The 17,175-nt window shown below is 46.2% G+C and overlaps 1 protein-coding gene across 1 annotated transcript in view; it reads left to right on the plus strand.

Annotated features, from left to right (window-relative positions):
* The window catches only part of LRIG1 (leucine rich repeats and immunoglobulin like domains 1), a 132,467-nt gene that overhangs the window by 80,521 nt on the left and 34,771 nt on the right, over positions 1–17,175 (plus strand). The window contains exons 4-6 of the mRNA XM_069084163.1: positions 11,239–11,376; positions 14,460–14,603; positions 16,488–16,631. Coding sequence (XP_068940264.1) covers positions 11,239–11,376; positions 14,460–14,603; positions 16,488–16,631 — 426 coding nt within the window. The remainder of the gene's footprint in view (positions 1–11,238; positions 11,377–14,459; positions 14,604–16,487; positions 16,632–17,175) is intronic.

Raw genomic sequence — 17,175 nt, forward strand, 5'->3', positions numbered from 1 at the left:
AAAATCTCTCAAAAATGGGGAAATCCCCTTTGTGCCTTGCTGTGGACACCTCGAATTGTTTCTTGGCTATATGGGGATCGTGTCTTCCCATGCCTTTAGGGGTCACCCTTTGGGACATACCTTGGTACAGAGGCAACACATCTTTTTACCCTAGAGTTTTATTTTTTTGATATCATTGTGCTTCCCAGAATTGTTTTTAAGATAGAACGTGAGCTCTTGGCGCAGGGATTAGTATTATTGTTGTTACTATTCGTTGGTCATGGGATCCCTAAATGTTTCGCCTGTTGCCTGCTTGGCATGTGGCAGGTGCCTAATGACTCCTTATTCATTGGTTGGTGGAAAGGCAGTCGGTCTGGGTTCAGGTCTTTGCTCCTTGCCTTCCGCTCCTGTGTGACCTGTTTCTCTGGGTCTCATCTTACTCATGTGCCAAAGGAGTGGGTGGTGTTAGGTAAGTTCCCATGCCGCTCTAAATGTCAGGCAGGAGCCCCACGCACATTGGGAGCTGGGAGGGCGGCGTGCTAGACTGCCCTTTGTCCTGCCTTCCTCGGGCCTGACCCTGGCTCACTCTGCCCCTGGCTCCCAAGGCCTCTGTAGCTCACCACTGCTCGGCTCTAGTTTTCTATCCTGTCCCCACCTGAATAAACATGACCGGAACGTCATGGGCAGCCAGCCTGAGAATCTGCCAACATTCCCCAGGGAACTGGTGATTCACCAGCAGGGAAAAGAGAAGGGGAGACAGACAGACCTTCTAGCTCAGATAATGCATTTCCTGCCCAAGGAATGACCAGACCATTTCTTTCTTAAAAGATACTGTTTCCTTTAAGCAGATGATCCCCACCCACCCACCCCACCCCCAGTCTCCTGGTTAAAGAGAACACAAGGCTTGCTTTGAGATGGTGATGTTGCTTTCACTCGGGAAGGAAAATTCTGTTGACCAGCCAGACCTCGAAAAGCTCTTGAAAACTGGCTTCTCTGCCACTTTTCTCACTTCTCACTCAAGCGTTTTCTTTCCTTGTCTTTGGAGTGTTGGTACAGTCTATTTCTTGCACAGTAGATGCTCTTATGACAACCAGAATGCCTCCCCCCACCCTCACTGGATCGCCATTTCTGTTCACACCATCAAGTCTGGCCTTTCGGTTGGGTTCAGAGAAGTTCTTGTACCTTGGCTAGCTCAGTTGGCTGCAGAGGTGTCCTGAGAAGGCCAGAGCTGTGCACTTGAGCCCAGCAAGGGCAGTTACTCTTGCTGTGATCAGTGGCACACACATTGTATTCCTAACCCCATTAGTCAGCTTGGGGATTTGGTGAAAGAAGATGGGTGAAATGAGGAAAAAAATCCACCGATCCTTATTGGGAAAACAGCACAGGCATAAGGTGGTTCAGGGAGAACAGAACTGGATTTTAAAGTCTGAGTAATTAGGTTAGGGGAGGAGTGGGAATAAGCATCTGTTTAGTGTGTCCTATGTTCCTGGCTCTGCGCTCAGCACTTTACAGATATCTCATTTGATGTTCTCTTACCCTGCCAAGGAGGTGCTCTTTGTATCCCCATTTTAGAGCTGAGGACACTGAGGTCAGCAGAGGTTAAGTGACTTTAACAAGTATCTGAGGTTGGATTTGAACCCAGGTCTTCCTGACTCCAGGGTCCCCTAGCTCCCTCGTGGGGGGAATAGAAGAACAAAAACCCCCGTAATTAATCAACAGCAAAGTCCTTCATTGGCCACACTAAAAAAAGTACGCCTCCATCTGCATCCTGAGTCTGTCATCTCCCTCCAGAGGCAGGTCCTTGGCTTCTTGGTTTGATCCGAGTTCTTCATGTTCACAGTGTTGTCATTGTGTAAATTGTTCTTCTGAATCAGCTCACTTTACTGTGAATCAGTTCATACAAGTCTTCCAGGTTTCTCCTTTTCTCATTTCTTACAGCCCAGTAGTGTTCTGCCATTCTATTCAAATGCCACATAGTTTGTTTGTTCAGCCATTCCCAGAGGGATGGACACAGCCCTAGTTTGAGTCCTGGCTTTTTCATCAGAGGATTGGCATTTATTAAGTGCCTACAGAGACCAGGGAAAGCCCTTATCTTCAAGGAGGCTACAGTCCAGCCAGGAGACAGCAACATGTGCATATGTAGGGGGTGTGTATGTACAGGCATATGTGTGTATTAATGTATTGGAACATCTTGCGTCCCAACAGCTTTAACAGTCAAGACTTTTGGAATACCCTGTATAAAATGGCCGCTGTGGGGGAGAGGGCCATAGGGAATCAGGCTTTGGGTAGAAGATGGGGCAGGAGCTGAGCCCGGAAGGGAACTGGGCTGCCCTGGACGCCTGGCATTCAGTGATTTGGCAGAGGTGAACGTGGCGGGAAGCTCGCTATGATGCAGCTGGATTTGCTTTTCAGTACCGATTGACCTCTTTGAGGGTCACACAGCTCATTAGTGTCCCATGCTGCATTTGAACTCGGGCCTTCCTGAGTTAGCTAGTGCAGTGCAGTAGACAGGGAAGGGTGCATTTCTGTTCTCTTTGACAGATGTACAGATTGAGATGATCCCAGAAGTAAGTGAAAGCTTTTGGATCCCAACCTGGGGGACCAGCCCCGTGAAGGTCAGGCTGCCCATTAAGATCAGTGATTTTAGGGGAGCGACTGTTTTCTCTCTGATCTGCTCTGGGCCCTGCTGGCTTTTGTTTCATTTTGTTTTTAAAAACAAAACCATCATCGAGTGAGTCCTTTCTCCCTGGCTTTCTTCTGTGACACCAGATTTTGTCCACTCCTCAAGGGCCTTGGTTGGGGGGGGGGGGTTTAGCATTTTTAACTGTTGGTTTCAAATGCCTCCATCTGTCTTACTGTCTAATTTAACATCGACTCAGAAAATGTAGCCAAGTGGGAGAGCTTCTCCTGCGTGCTCTCCCTGCCTTTGAAGCCAGATTTTATTTTTGTTGCCCGGAACAGGTGCTGGTTTAATAGAGTTTTTCTGTGTGAAGTCCTCTTACCACTCTCCTCCCCCACCCAGTGGCTAACACTGTAAATCGACACCACAGAAGAAAGAGAACCATGTGACTCTCCCCCCTCCCCAGTCTTTCCTCACTAACACCCCAACTGCAGGACCCACCAGGCGATAGCATTTGGCAGTAAGGGAAGGCAGAAATGTTCCTTTGACTCCTGCCAGCAAGAAATAGCTTCAGAACCCTGCCTTGTGCCCTGTTCCCTTGGTGCTGCTGGCTTGGGTCCTCTTCTGAAACCCCATTCCAGGGTCTCAGTGGGCTTTGGGAGGTGACCCGGGAATTTTAATGGCGACTACCACAAGAACATCACAACCCCTGCCCGCCTTGGTGGTTTGGACCAAGCTAAGAAAGGCTGTGATTGAATTTTGGCCTGGGGCCAACCTGTGTGGTTGTTGTCTGAGGACCAGGCCAGAGAAGTTCGAGGTTTGGGGAATCAGAGGCCTGGCCACTAGCTCACAGGGCTTTTTCTCTCTTTAGCCATTATAGCTCATGAAGGCCTCTTGCTGTTGGTCAGGATTGGGGAGAGAGAGTGGGGGAGTGCCCATAGTGCAGAAATCATGGGCCGGTGGAGGGGTGGAGAAGCAGGTCTGGGTCTACCAAGGGCTGGTCTTGGAATGACAGTAACAACAAACTTGTGGAGTCCATCTTTTTACAAAACCCTTGTATTTTGTTTAATAATGATGATACTCTTCTTCCTATGCAGAAGGGTAACAGAAATAGGATTCTGAGCTAGAAAGAAGCCCAGAGCCCATCTCCCAAAGAGCAAAGAGCTGGTCACCAAGCATTTTTAAATGCCTGTATGTCGGTGTGCTTAATCCTAGGGGTACAGAAGTGTAATAAGGTAAGCACTTTACTTATGGGGTTTCACAGGATCCCCACCATCCCTCTGAAGTGGGTGCTGTTAGCATTATAGATGAGAAAGCTTAGCATGAGAGAGGTTAAGTGAATGTCTAAGGCAGAATCTGAACTCTGCTCTTCCTGCCTAACTGCCTAGTGATGCTTCCCTAAAAGAGCCCCCCTTCTCTAGGGGGTGGGGGAAGTGAGGTGCTTTTTGTTGGGGAGGGCAGTAGATGCTGGGTTACCTAGAAAGGTGAGGTAAGAAGTAGGTCATTCCAGCCATGGGGTAAGACTCAGATTCAGTGAGTTGCCCAAAGTCAGCTCTGTAGTAAGTGACTGAGCCAGGATTCAAACCTGGGTCCTCTGTAAATCATCAGTGTTTACTACCACACTGTCCAGCCTCCTGTAAGTTCATAAGAACTTAGCTTCATTGACCTCATTTGCTTTAGTCTCAGACAGAGCTGTAAAGTTTCATCACTCAGAATGAAGGGGAAGCTGGTTGGGATGGGCTTAATGGGGCCAAACCCATTGCGAGTTCTTTTAGGGATGAGTCAAGAAATCCAGATTTGGGCAAACTTGGAAGAAAGTTGGTGTGACCTTCCATTTGCATTCTGTTTAGGAGCTCCCCCCAAAAGAGGTTGGGGCACAGTTTGAAGCCTTCGGGATCTTGGTAGGGGTGGCAAGGCCTGGTAGATAGATGGCCAAGGCATTCAGTCATGTGGTTGCAAAGTCTCTTAAATTCTAAGCCCCATAGGGCGATTCTTTTAAGAGTATAAGTTACACACTGGTTGTAGCGCTTGGGGCATCATAGATTTAGCACTGTGATGTGAGTGCTCACCCCCCAAATCTCCCAAGGAAAAAGGGGAAGGACATGTTCTTATCTAGCAATTGTAGACATTTGTCTTATATTGATTGACTTTTTTAGACCCCAAAAGTTGTGCCTTGTAGACTTTGTAGAGTCTTTGAAAACAAACACTAGAAAACTGGCCCTAGTCATCAGTCCATTGGCTTGCCAAGAGATCAGTGCTCATGGAATTGGGGGATCCTTCAGAGGCCAGCTAATTCAGTCCTCCTGTTCACCAAATAATCTTTTCTGTGACACCCCTGAGAAATAAGTCATTGACCACTTAAAAATAATACCTGATTTTTCTACACCAGTAGAAATCAACTTTTCCTATTTGGAAAACCCTCATCAAAGGAATGCTAGAAGAGCTTGCATTTGGGGGGTATCCAAGGGGATGGGCAGGTGCAAGGTTGAAGGGTTCTGTCTGATGGGAAGGGTTAATCAGAGTCTGCATTGTCTAAATGGAAACCACTCTAAGGAAGGAATGAAACAGAGAATGTAATCAAGCCGGCTAGGGTTTGGAATAAATCGTATTTATATCCCATGCTGTGTATAGGAGAAGTCACTTGGCAAGGCTTTGTTTTGAAGTTCAGTTCTCTGAGATGGCGCAGCTCTGGAAGTGAGCAGTTTTGACAGTCTCCAGCTGGAATCAGTTGGCTTTGGTGGGGGGACCTAAGGGTTACGCTTGGAATCTGATGGGAGCTCGGTCTGATTCTTGGTGTTTGGGGGATACCAAGGTGGGGGGGGAGGGGCTATACCATTGGCTTCCTGATGCCACAGAAGTGACTGGTGTATGATGAAGAGTTTGCCAAAAACGATCTCCTCTGGCTGGAACCAACAGAGTTGCCGGTACGCTGCTCTGCCCTCTTCAGCATCGGCTGCCTGTGTTGGGGCATGTGGTTCAGTGGAGAGAATGGGCCATTTGGAGCAGAGGTCCCATGAGGTCGCTGGGTCTTCTGTTTCCTCGCCTGTAAAATGAGGGAGCTAGACTCTGTGATCAATGTCTACACTTCCTCCCAGCCCGGAAACTCATCTTGTTCCTTGGTGAAAATCAGGTCCATGATCCATAGTGATTTGTTCTTTGGTTCTTCCAAAAGGCAGAGAGTTAGGGAAAGTCACGAAAATTGGAACAATAGAAGATAAAATTGGGAGAGGCGCATTGGTGCCACGATCATGAATTTATGTTCTATTACTCAGTTGGGATTGAGGAAGAAGGGATGATCAGATCTGTGAATGAAGAGGAAGGGTACATGGAGTGCTGGTTAAGAGTGATGGTCGGAATGAACTAGAGTCCAGGTAGGAAGCTGTTACCATAGGGGAGGCCAGAAAGTACGAGCACGTGCCATTATCCTGTGGGATTGATTTGAGAGAGGCTGAGGTGATAGAGTAGCCAGACTTCACTGTGTGAGAGAGCAAAGGGGCCAAAGGTAGATAGCACATACAGCTCAAATGATCACCGTGATGACTTGGAAGCTGGCCATACCACCAGCAGATGTGGATGTCAAGGGAAAGAGGGGGAGTGTGGGGGAAAGGGGCTGAAGAAGATTTTGATTTTGAGAGCCTGACAGGATGTCCAGGTAGATTATCTAGTCAGCAGTCAGAAAAGAAGGGACTTGAGTCTTAGGAGTTTGCATATGGTTGAAAACTGTATATCATGGAAATGGAAGAGAGGGCTCAAGGTAGGGCTTTTCAGAGGGGCACGGCCATATTTACAGAAGAGGAGGAAGATGGGGAACTAGAGACGAGGCAGTGAATGGTCAGAGAGTTGAGTCAGCCCCTGGAGGAGCATAGGCATTCATTGACCACCTCTTGTGGACTAGGCACCAGGGAAGGATCCAATGCAGGGCTCTAGAGAAGGTGGCCCTTCTTTGTTTTGTTTTTGGGTGGGGGACCCTAGAACAGGTCTGTATGCTCAGCTGAAGGGGCTAGGACAGACCAAGTGAGGGCCACTTCTTGGTCAAAAGCTGGAGCTGGTGTCAGAGTTCCGTGCATTGTGGATTTATAGCTAGAAAAGACCTTTGTCCATTTAGTCTCAACTAACCTTTGTGTCATGGACTCTTTTGGCTGTCTTGTATGTGGATCCCCTTCTCAGAATTTTTTTTAAGTTCATAAAATAAAAGACAGAATTAGAATGGAAACCAATTGTGGTGAAATAAAGATATAATTTTTTTTCGAAGGACATTTCACAGACCTTAGGGATCTAATCCAACCTCCTCATTTTACAGATGCAGAAACTGAGGCCCAGAGAGGTGGTCAGTTTCTGTGGTAAATGACAGAGGCAGAGTCCTCGGACCCCGCCCTTACACATGTTGTGTGCAGATGAGAGTAATAACTGACTTGAATGACTCGTAGAGGAATTTGGATGCCCCCAGATATCAACTTGTACACACAGCGTGGGGAAGCATTCCTTTGCTCCCATGTTCTCCCCTGTGATGAGCTGGCTCAGTAGCCTGATACAGAATCTTAAGTAAAGCTTACAGATGACACTCTTCACCAGGGCCCTGAAAAGAAATGCCCCCTACCCCTTCTACCATGAATCAATAAATCAGTAAGTCAACATTTAATAAGTGTCTGCTCTGTGCCGGGCACTGTGCTAACTCAGATGCTTTCTACTACATTTTTCATACCTTACTACACATGCCCCACACAACCCCCCCCCCCCCCCCCAGCCCACCCACACCCACACCCAGAGGGGCTTCTTATAAAGAACTGGAAATACTCGGTTGACCTCCCTTGGGCCAGAGGACATGTTTTCAAAGGGAAAGGGAGAAGATGGGGGAAATAGAACCTTTCTCCACGTGATTCATGTTCCCCAGGTACATGGAACGGTGCCTTTTCCTCCGTGGGTTTTGAGCTCTGGGCCCTGGGAGACTTATGAACAAACAAGGGGTGAGGAAGAGAAGACCCAGAACTTCTGGGAAAGAAATAACTTGTTTATACCCGTTGGATCTGATTTGTTCAAGTGTTTGTTTAAAAGAAATGCCACTTTGTAAGAGGCGGCCTGGGTTCCTTGTTCTGTGTGCAAGAAAGCTTTGATTGGCCAAGGACTCTGACACTGTTTACTCAGAAACTCCCCACTGAGCGGCTTGGACCCCCCTGGACAGTCGCTTTCCTTAGTCAGCAAGTTCTCAAGTGTCCAGAATTGGCTCATGAGAACGACCAGGGCCCTGGGGCCTTGGCCTGCAGAACCAGGGAGCCCAACCACTCACTGGCCTCCGTGGCATCTGGTTTTCTTCTCAGCCAGTGCTTGGTGGTTATGAACCCCGAGGGCTTGCCAGAAAAAGGGATTAAAGAAGCAAACAGATCTTTTGTGGGAAAACAAGCTCTTAGAGGGGCAAACACTTTCTGCAGCCTTGGAAGTTGGAATAAAACAAGTGAAAACAAAGTGAGGCCATCTTGAGCTTTTTTAATGGGGAGAAATAGTCACATGGTTACACACTGGTCCCCAATCCTCCTCTTGGCTTTTGTCTTGGGTGAGACATTCAGTTCAATTAGATGTGTTAAGCACCTGCAAGATACTGGGGATACCGAGTCAAGACAGCAGCCTTTACCTTCGGGTGACTGCTATGGTCATCATTTTCATCAGTAAACTGATACAAAGACACTCATAACAGTGTCATCCAAGTCATACAATCTCAGGCTACAAATTCAAATCAAACATGGCATTACCTGGCACATAGTGGCTTTATAAATGCTTAGGAATTGGTGGGTTAAAGTTCACGAGTGGTGTAGTAGGCAGGAAGGACTGAATTGTTGGTTCTCTCCATAATTCCCCAAGTCTAGGTCTATCTCCTGTCACGTTGACTGTGGCTGTCGCCTCATCCTAACTGATGTTTCAGTCCCTGATGTTCCTTCTACCCCAGTCCATCCTGCATGCCGACACCAGGCTTTTCTAGGATACCTCCATAAAGATAGCTAGTGGCACAGTGCTGATTTTGGAGTCCTGAGAAGTCTTGAGTTCTAATCCTATGTCAGATACTTTGGAGTTTTCTGACCCTGGGCAAGTCACTTAATTTTTTAGCATGACTTTTCTTTGTCTTGGTGTGTCTCCAATGCCTGGCACATAGTGTGAGCTTAATAAATAAGTGCTCATTGGGATTGGTTCTTAAGTCTGCCCATCTTACAAGAGAGATTCCTTTTTGTCTTTTACCATTTCCTGGATACCAACACAACACCTCAGCTGTTTGTTACCCTTGTTTTGGAGCGCTGCTTTATTTTCTCATCAGAAGTTTCTTGGGTGACATTTTTATGCTACTCTTTGTGCACAAACCATTTAAATGATCAGTTCTTAGAGTACTCTCCAGTGCCCGTCCAGTCAGGTCTAGATCTCATACTGAGGGCCTCTGTCAGCTGACCTCACCCTGCCCTTTCCTGATTTATTTCCCAGCACATGTCTCTTCTGACCACCCTCTTCTCCTTATTGTCATGTTACCCTTTGTGCTTGTCAGGGTATGTCGTCCTTCCTTAGCTGTGCTCTAAACCCTTCCGTCTTCCTTCCCTTCCCAAGGCCCGTTTGGAAGCCCTCCTTCTTTGTGCAGCCTTCCTGGCCCTCGGTTGTTCTGAGCAGCCTTAGTCTCTATCTTTCCTGAACTTGTGTATGTTTTATGTGTGTAATTGGTTTGGACGCTTGCTGAAATCCAGTACTGTTTTGCTCAATAATCTCTATATTCTTTTTTTGTTTGCTTTGTGTAAGTCTTATTGTCATAGAATTAAAAAAAAAGTTATTCTCCCCCCAATAGTAGCATAACTTAGTCATTCAATAGTTTTTGTTTGTTTTTTAACTTGTAACCCCATTTGAGGTTTTCTTGACAAGGACACTGGAGTAGTTTGCCATATTTCCCTTCAGCTCATTTTACAGATGAGGAAACTGAGGCAAACAGGGTTAAATGACTTGCCTAGGGTCACACAGCTAGTAAGTGTCTGAGGCCAGACTTGAACTCAGGAAGATGAGTCTTCCTGACTCTAGGCCCAGCATGATAGGTCATCCGTAAATTCACAGAATCTAAATTGGAAATATTCCCTGATACTTCTTCTGACCCTTATCTTCCTAGAAGTCTCTTGTAAATTATCACCAAACAAGTGGGGGTATTCAATGTCCAATCTCTGTCTGATTCCCCTGCCCCTCAAAACCTACTACCTTCTTAACAGCCCCACTGCGCTTTGGGATGGCCCTCCACAGATAGAAACCATCCCTTATAAATTTCAGTGTTAAGGGTGTTGGAACTGGAACTGATCACATGTTCAGATCTTTGCTTCTCCACTTAGTATCTGTGTGATCTTAGACGGTCACACCTTTTCTCTGGGACTAGATCTGAGGCCCTCTGAACCAGTTTAAAATGTAACTGGGAAATAGCACAATAAATAAGAATACAATAAAAGACAGATAACATTGCCTATGAAAACAAAGTTACTGTGTGGCCCACAGCGCTCCTTCTGTTCAGATTAGTGTCTTCCCGTGGTGGGGAGGTGATCCCAGAGGACCTCTCTGGGTCCCTTCTCAGAGCCTGCACGTCATCTCTGAAATTTTGTGCTTCAGCACCTCTCTGCCTGTGGCCTGGGGTCTCGTTGCTGCCTGGGGGATAGGGGCTCCTTCTTGCCAAGACAGACTTCTCTGTGTCCTCATCCACGTGCTTTGTGAATCGTTAGTAGCTGTCTTGTCACTGAGCCGCTATCTGCTTTTCTGTGATTTGCACAGTGAATTGAATTGTGGTCTCACAGGAATAGGTTGTAATGCCCCTATCAGGAACCATGTTCTAGACATAGTTTAGACGAGGACACATTGTTATCATTCATTGGTGACACTGTCGCTATTAGGGGGTGTGTGTGCATGTGTGTGTGTGCGTGTGCGTGCGTGTGTGTGTGTGCATGCGTGCGTGCGTGCGTGATGTAGGGTCATCAATTTAGAACTGGTAGGGGCTTTAGCGGTCATGTATTCCAAATACCTTTTTACACATGAGGAAACTGAGCCCCAAAGAGGAGTGCTTTATGCAGAGTATAATAATAAATAGCTCAGTTGGGATTTGAACTTGGTTTCTCCAAATCCCAATTTTTTTTTTTGCAGGGGGGAAGGCAGGGCAATTGGGGTTAAGTGACTTGCTCAAGGTCACATGGCTAGTAAGTGTTAAGTGTCTGAGGTAAAATTTGTACTCAGATCCTTCTGATTCCAGGGCTGGTGTTCTACTCACTGCGCCACCTAGCCACCCCTCCAAATCCCAGTCTTAACCCACTTTATACTTTATGCACATCATACAACATTCTATACATTACATAACATTGGGTGCTCTATGGCCTGGTTTACTGAATATTTGGCAAATTCAGCCCAAACTTGGTTAATGTTATGATGATGATGAAACAAATAAGGGAACATGTAAGTAAATGGCTTGTTGGAATAATTACATTTTCTCTGAAAGATCCAAGGTAGGATCTGTTTGCAGAGCAGTGATGTGGGGAGAAATAATGAAGTCACGCATTCATTTTGAAAACCAGACTTTATATTCTCTCTCTCTTTCTGTCTCCCTCTCTCCCCCCTCATTCTCACTTTCGCTCTCTCTGTCTCTCTTTTAGGCAGCACAACAAGATCCGCAGTGTGGAAGGGAACCAGCTGAAACCTTACACTTCCTTGCAAACCCTGGACCTGAGTTCCAATAACATCACTGAAGTACGAAACACTTGTTTTCCTCATGGACTGCACATAAAGGAGCTGTAAGTTTCCTCTGACCAAATGACATTTTCACTGCATTTTGGGGAGTGAGAAGCTCTCCTTGGACCCTGCTACCATTCCTGAGCTTTTGTAGCATTGACCTCAACTCCCCTTCTGAATTAGGGCATCACCAAGTGATCTGGGTTCCTTCTACTTGGAATGGTGGGAAATGGTGACCAGTTCTTCTTAGTAGGAGGGTCGGTGGAGCAGATTGGGTAGAAACATATTGGTGGGAGAATTCTTTAGGAAAGTCTGTTTCTCAGCAATTAACATGTTTCACTGGTCACTCAGTTTCATTCAACTTTGGATCATCTAGCCCATGGGTGGGGAACCTGAAGCCTTAGGGCCACCCTCTATCCAGCCTGTGTCTTATCTGATGGGTGGTGCTGGTGCTGGTGGTGGTGGTGGTAGTAGTCGGGGTTCTTTTGTCCAGTTCAGCACTCAAATAACTCAGCCTTGAGACATTATGAAGAAGAGAGAAATTTCAGGTGATGTTCATTAAGCACAATTCTGTGTGTGTAAGATGTGTTGACCAGTGGGATGAAGTCATAGAACGTCCAGATTGGAAAGTGTTTGAGTGGCATCCAGTCCAACTCACAAATGTGTCTGCTCTCCGCAAGGTGGCTTATGACTTGTGGTCACCTCTGGGATTCCTTATGGAGCCTGTTGCACTTGGGGACAGCTTCACAAGGAAATTTTCCTGTATATCAAATAGAAATCTTCTTTGGCTCCTGGTTTTATCCTCTGGGGGCATCAGTCTATTTCCTGCCTTGTTTTCAACAAAAGGTTGGATAGAGGAGGAGAAGGGAGAAAACTTACTGGTCCAAAAGAGATTTTTGGATTTCAGTTACAAAATACCAAGTGCACATAGCATTCAGTAGACAGTCCCTGTCCTCAAGAGGCTTCTATTTCTTTTGGGAGAGACAGCATATATACATGATCTATACAAAGCAAAATCAAGGTAATTTTGGGGAGTGGGAAGGCATGGCCCCTGGGGAGGCAAGGTTTAGGAAGAGGCCTTAGTTCTCCTCTACATGGACGTTAATGCTCTTCACAAGATGTCTAATGACTTGTGGTCATTCGAGTCAACTCCATGTCACCTTTTGTGATGAAAGTGTTTGGACAGGAATTCATTATACAGCCTTTCCAGGATGTTCCGTGGTGGTGTTTACAGATGCCCAAGTAAGACTTGGGGACAATATACTGTTTCTGTGCTTGGCTGGTTTTTAGCCCTGGGTCCTTGTAAGCCTGATGGGGGAGATTTTTGTCTTGACTGAAGGCCGTGCAGGGGGGCCGCTTGTTGTATTTAGCTTAGGTGTAGATGGTGACACAAGGGAAGAGGGCACAGCAGTGGCCTCACAGGGGTGGTTTTGAAGGTCAAATGAGATAGCGTAGAAAGTTCTATTATTGATGTTTATTGCTTGTCACCTTTATTATTTTGATGATGGTGGTGATGATGATGATGTTACTGTTATATACTGAGCGTCCAGACTGTCCAGTGTTGGCATAAGGGGAGGCCTTTCTATTCTGGTCGAGAGCGGCCTGCACATTTTTATCAGACTGCCCTATTTAATCTGAAGTGTTGGGAACAAATAGTCCAGCAGAATTTGCAAGGAGTCCCTGTGCACCATCTTTTTGGCTCTCTTGTCATGTAGAAGTGAGTTTAAAAAAAAAATTTTTTTTTCCAGCTATCCTACAAATAACCCTGCTGTCTGGCCTCTCTCCTCTTCCTTTTGTCCAGAAAGTCAGCATTTGTGTACAGATAGGGATAAAGAAAGCCATCAGGAGCAGTATCACTTCCTATAGTCCATAAGACCCCGTATCTGCTCCTCTGGCTTAAAAACAGTCTGTCGTCATGTACTGGATAGCTATAGAAGTGATCCCAGTTCATGAAACTGGGGAAGGGAGGGTATTCACGCAATTTACACACTATGTGAATAGGACTTTCCTTGCTACTGCAAAGGGTTTTTTGTTTGTTTTTTACCTGACAGGAAGGTGCCCTTCAGAGACTTTCCTTTTAAAGAGCATATTTCCTCACTGCATTGGAAAATAGGATGCCGTTTCTAAAAATTCCATCCTCACACTGCTGCTAGAACTTGACTTACCTACCATGTAGGTTGTAAAATGAGATCTGTGCTTTCCTGGAGAAGGCTTTTTTCCCCTCCAGTTACTGGATTCCTGATGGAGCTCCCTGGTTCAGAATTCACTTCCTGTTCGGGGTTATCTGGAGAATGTGCCTTCTGTCAACCTCTTCCTGTCAGCCTTCCACCTTAGCCCTCCTTCCAATGGAGGAAATGGTGTCTCTTGAAAAACTTGAGTCAGTAGGTGTCTTTGGGGGCTCAGCCCGGTGTTAGGGAGAATGTCAGTTTTGGCTTCTGCAGTTATTCTGACCATAATTTGTCTCACAAGTGGGATAAAAGCAAACCTTTACTCAAGGCACATCCTTTTCTGATTTCACCATATCTTTTGGAAGGTTCTAATGCTAGAACGTCTAGGGCTCTCTCTGCAGGAGACAGAGAATAGTTGAAAAGCTGTGTAAACAAACATGAACCAGCTCAGAAAGAGCCCCATTCATGTCTGCAGATAACTAATCAAGTTCAGCTTAGGCCATTGATCCCTGGTGTGTGCCAAAGACTGTGAAAAGTGCTAGACAGGCCTTGTTATCAGAGAGCACATAGTCTAAGTGGAAACGTCTCTGTACAGGATAAATTGGAGATAATTAACAGAGGGAAGGTGCTAGAATTAATTAGGGGTTGGGAAAGACTAGGAGGTGATATTTTAGCTGGGATTTGAAGGAAGCCAGGAGATGGAGGTGAGGAGGGAAGCAGTCTGGGGATGGGGCACAGCCAGTGAAAATGCCTGGAGTTGGGAGATGGGAGTGTCACGGAGGCCGGTGCCACTGGAGAGAGTGAGGTGTAAAACAATGAGAAAGGTGGTGGGAGGACAGGTTATGAAGAGCCTTGGAAGCCAGAGGACCCCATTGATGCCTATTGCATTGTTTTTTGCCTTACTTTGGGAGCGTCTGCTGTGTCACACAATGAGGACCTGGTCCTGCCACTCAGTTTTCTGTTCTGAATTATTACAGCCACCTGGGTAGCAACCGAATCAGTACCCTGGAGCCGGGAGCGTTCGATAGCCTCTCACGGTCCCTGCTAACCCTGCGCCTGAGCAAAAACAGGATCACCCAGCTTCCTGCCAAAGCATTCAGGCTGCCCCGCCTAACGCAACTGTGAGTAGTAACTGGGCACTTTAATTAAGGTCAGCCAAACTCTGACTGAGACGAAATTTCCCCAAGGACCCTCACCTCCCGTGCAGCCCTTCCTCCCTCACTGGCCATCTCTCAGACTTCATGTAAACTCTTATTAACAGGCCTGCAGTGACACCCAATAAAAACCAAGTAGGAGTTTGGTCTAGGATGTGTTGGCGGCCTGAGATTGACGAGAGAAAGATCAATTGTATGTGCGATCGGTCATTCTTGTGGGCATTTTCTGTAATGAAACGTAGACCTACAAGTTTAAATACCCACTGGGCTCTGGCTGGGGCAGATTGGTTTCCATTGTGTTTTCTTTGCAAGGTTGGGGGGTGGGGCTGGTGGTGGGAACAGGTCTCTCCTTCTTTCATTTTAATATCTCCTGGGCCACACAGTTCCCTTTTAAAGGGCCATAAAATGTAACGAGGGTAGACAGCCGCAATGAGTGGCAATGTCTGGGGAAACGTTCCAGGCGTGAGACTGTTAGAATGGCTGGGTTTCGATCATCATTTATACCCAGTTTGGCTAAAATAATTCTTAGGAAAAACATGACCCAGGTTGAAGTGGATGGAACCATGACAATTGCAGGAGGTTTATTTTATTTTGAAGTATTTAATCTTGGATGTGGCTGTTGAAAGAAAATAACAAATTTTTTTTAAATAGGGTTTATTGACCACCAGCCTTGTGTGAGACAGTGTATATATATATATACTGGGTACAAGAAGCCTGTTTATATAGTAAACACTTTAAAGTTTTCAAAGGGCTTTTCATGCTTTATTTCATCCAGTTTTCAGGTCTTTGGTTAGAACCCAGGTCCTCTGTCTGTTATGCTCACCCCCCCCCACACCTCCCCTCATATTCAGCAGGTCATATTTGAGGCCAGCATATAGAAATCCTCATTTAAGGATGATTTGGAGTTTGCGGAGGTTTGTTCATTAACCTTTCATATGAACTAAGACCAAAATTAATGGGAACGTTTAGTTTGGTTGAGGTTTTATTAGGCTGTATTAAAAAACCAGGCCAATGAGATCATGGATTGTAGGTTCTAAAAGCTGGAAGGAACCATAGATATCATCTATTCCCAACCTTTCCATTTAAAAATGAGGAAGTTGAAGTAGAAAAAACTTATTCTCCTAAGGCCACAGGCTAGGAAATTGCCCAGTCCAGGTCTGAAGCCTGGGTATGTGATTCCACATGCAAGGCTGTGTCCAGTCTGCCAAGAGTTTCTGTCTCTTAAGACCTTTCCTCAACATAATTTTTTCATTTAGAAGGGGAGCTGTGGGTGAGGCTTTGGTGTCCCTTCTCTTCCTATGGGTGGGCGGCAAGGTCAGGATGCAAGGTGGATTATGGCTTGAGAACCCATCTGGCCACTTTTCTCCCTCCTCCTGCCTCAGGCTTCCAGTCTTGAAAAAAAAAAAAAAACACCAGGGTAGAGTCTATCCTCCTGAATCAGAGCAGCCTTAGAGGAAAGCCTTCTGACCACAGTCGGAACCCCCTCTTCATTCATTGTCATGAATGGCGCCTTGGAAATTTAGCAGCTGAAATGTGAGAGCTGAGCTCATTCAGGGGCCGAGGGGAAATGGTTGATCAGGCCTTATCAGAAGAGAGCATCTCTGCATCTCTGCTTCCTTCATCACTAATGGTCCATTTTCATTGTCACTCCCTCCGATGCCAGGCTGAGGCCAGTTATGTCTCCCTGGCTGTGGCCATGCATTGAGTCTCCATTCCTTGGGATCCAGGGGAGTTTCAGTTTCCCTAAGTTTTCACTGTCTCCTCGCGTGCCCTCCCTGATGACCCCCCTCCCACCCTGTCAGAGGGACAGTGAGGAAGCTCCTCATGTGTTTTCTTGGTTTTTCCCATCAGGGAGCTGAACCGGAATCGAATCCGCCTGATCGAGGGGCTGACATTTCAAGGGCTTGATAATTTGGATGTGTTGAAGTTGCAACGTAATAACATTAGCCAGCTGACGGATGGGGCTTTCTGGGGTCTGTTCAAGATGCAAGTGTTGTAAGTAGTAGAGGGGAGTTGTGCTCCCTGTCAGTAGGAGGGGACCCAAATGGGGAAGGGTCTTCACTGATCCTGCAGACCCTTTTCTGTTGGTTGATTTGGGTCTTCAATTTATGGGCTACCATTCTTGACTCATGGTATTTTTCTGTGACTTTGGGTAGAAAGAGTCTTGGTCAAAACCTGACATTTCTTTCAACAGGTTGTTTCTAACCTTGGGAGAAAAACTCAGTAGGTGGACCAATGTTGAGGATTTATATATTTGAGGAGCAAAGGTAGCCCTGCTCCTCTTCCCAGTTCTCCCACCCCCTCTATCCTGGTCATGTTTCTGCCTCCTTTAAAGAGGAACCAAGGAATGGTCACCTCCCTCCTTCTTACATCCTCTCCCTGACCTTACTCACATCTTCCAGCCAGATGTGGTTTTAGGGTTTTAGAGTTCTCCTTGGTCTCCAGGTGAGTTTGGAATGTAGGGTTTATTTTGAGAGATTTATTTACATCATACATCTCCTGTGTTAATCATGACTTTCTCTAGTCATTGCAGATGTCT

This window comes from Petaurus breviceps, unplaced genomic scaffold (genome assembly GCF_028583685.1).
Source record: "Petaurus breviceps papuanus isolate PSGF00001 unplaced genomic scaffold, PetGlider_PUasm1.0 174, whole genome shotgun sequence".
NCBI lineage: Eukaryota > Metazoa > Chordata > Mammalia > Diprotodontia > Petauridae > Petaurus > Petaurus breviceps.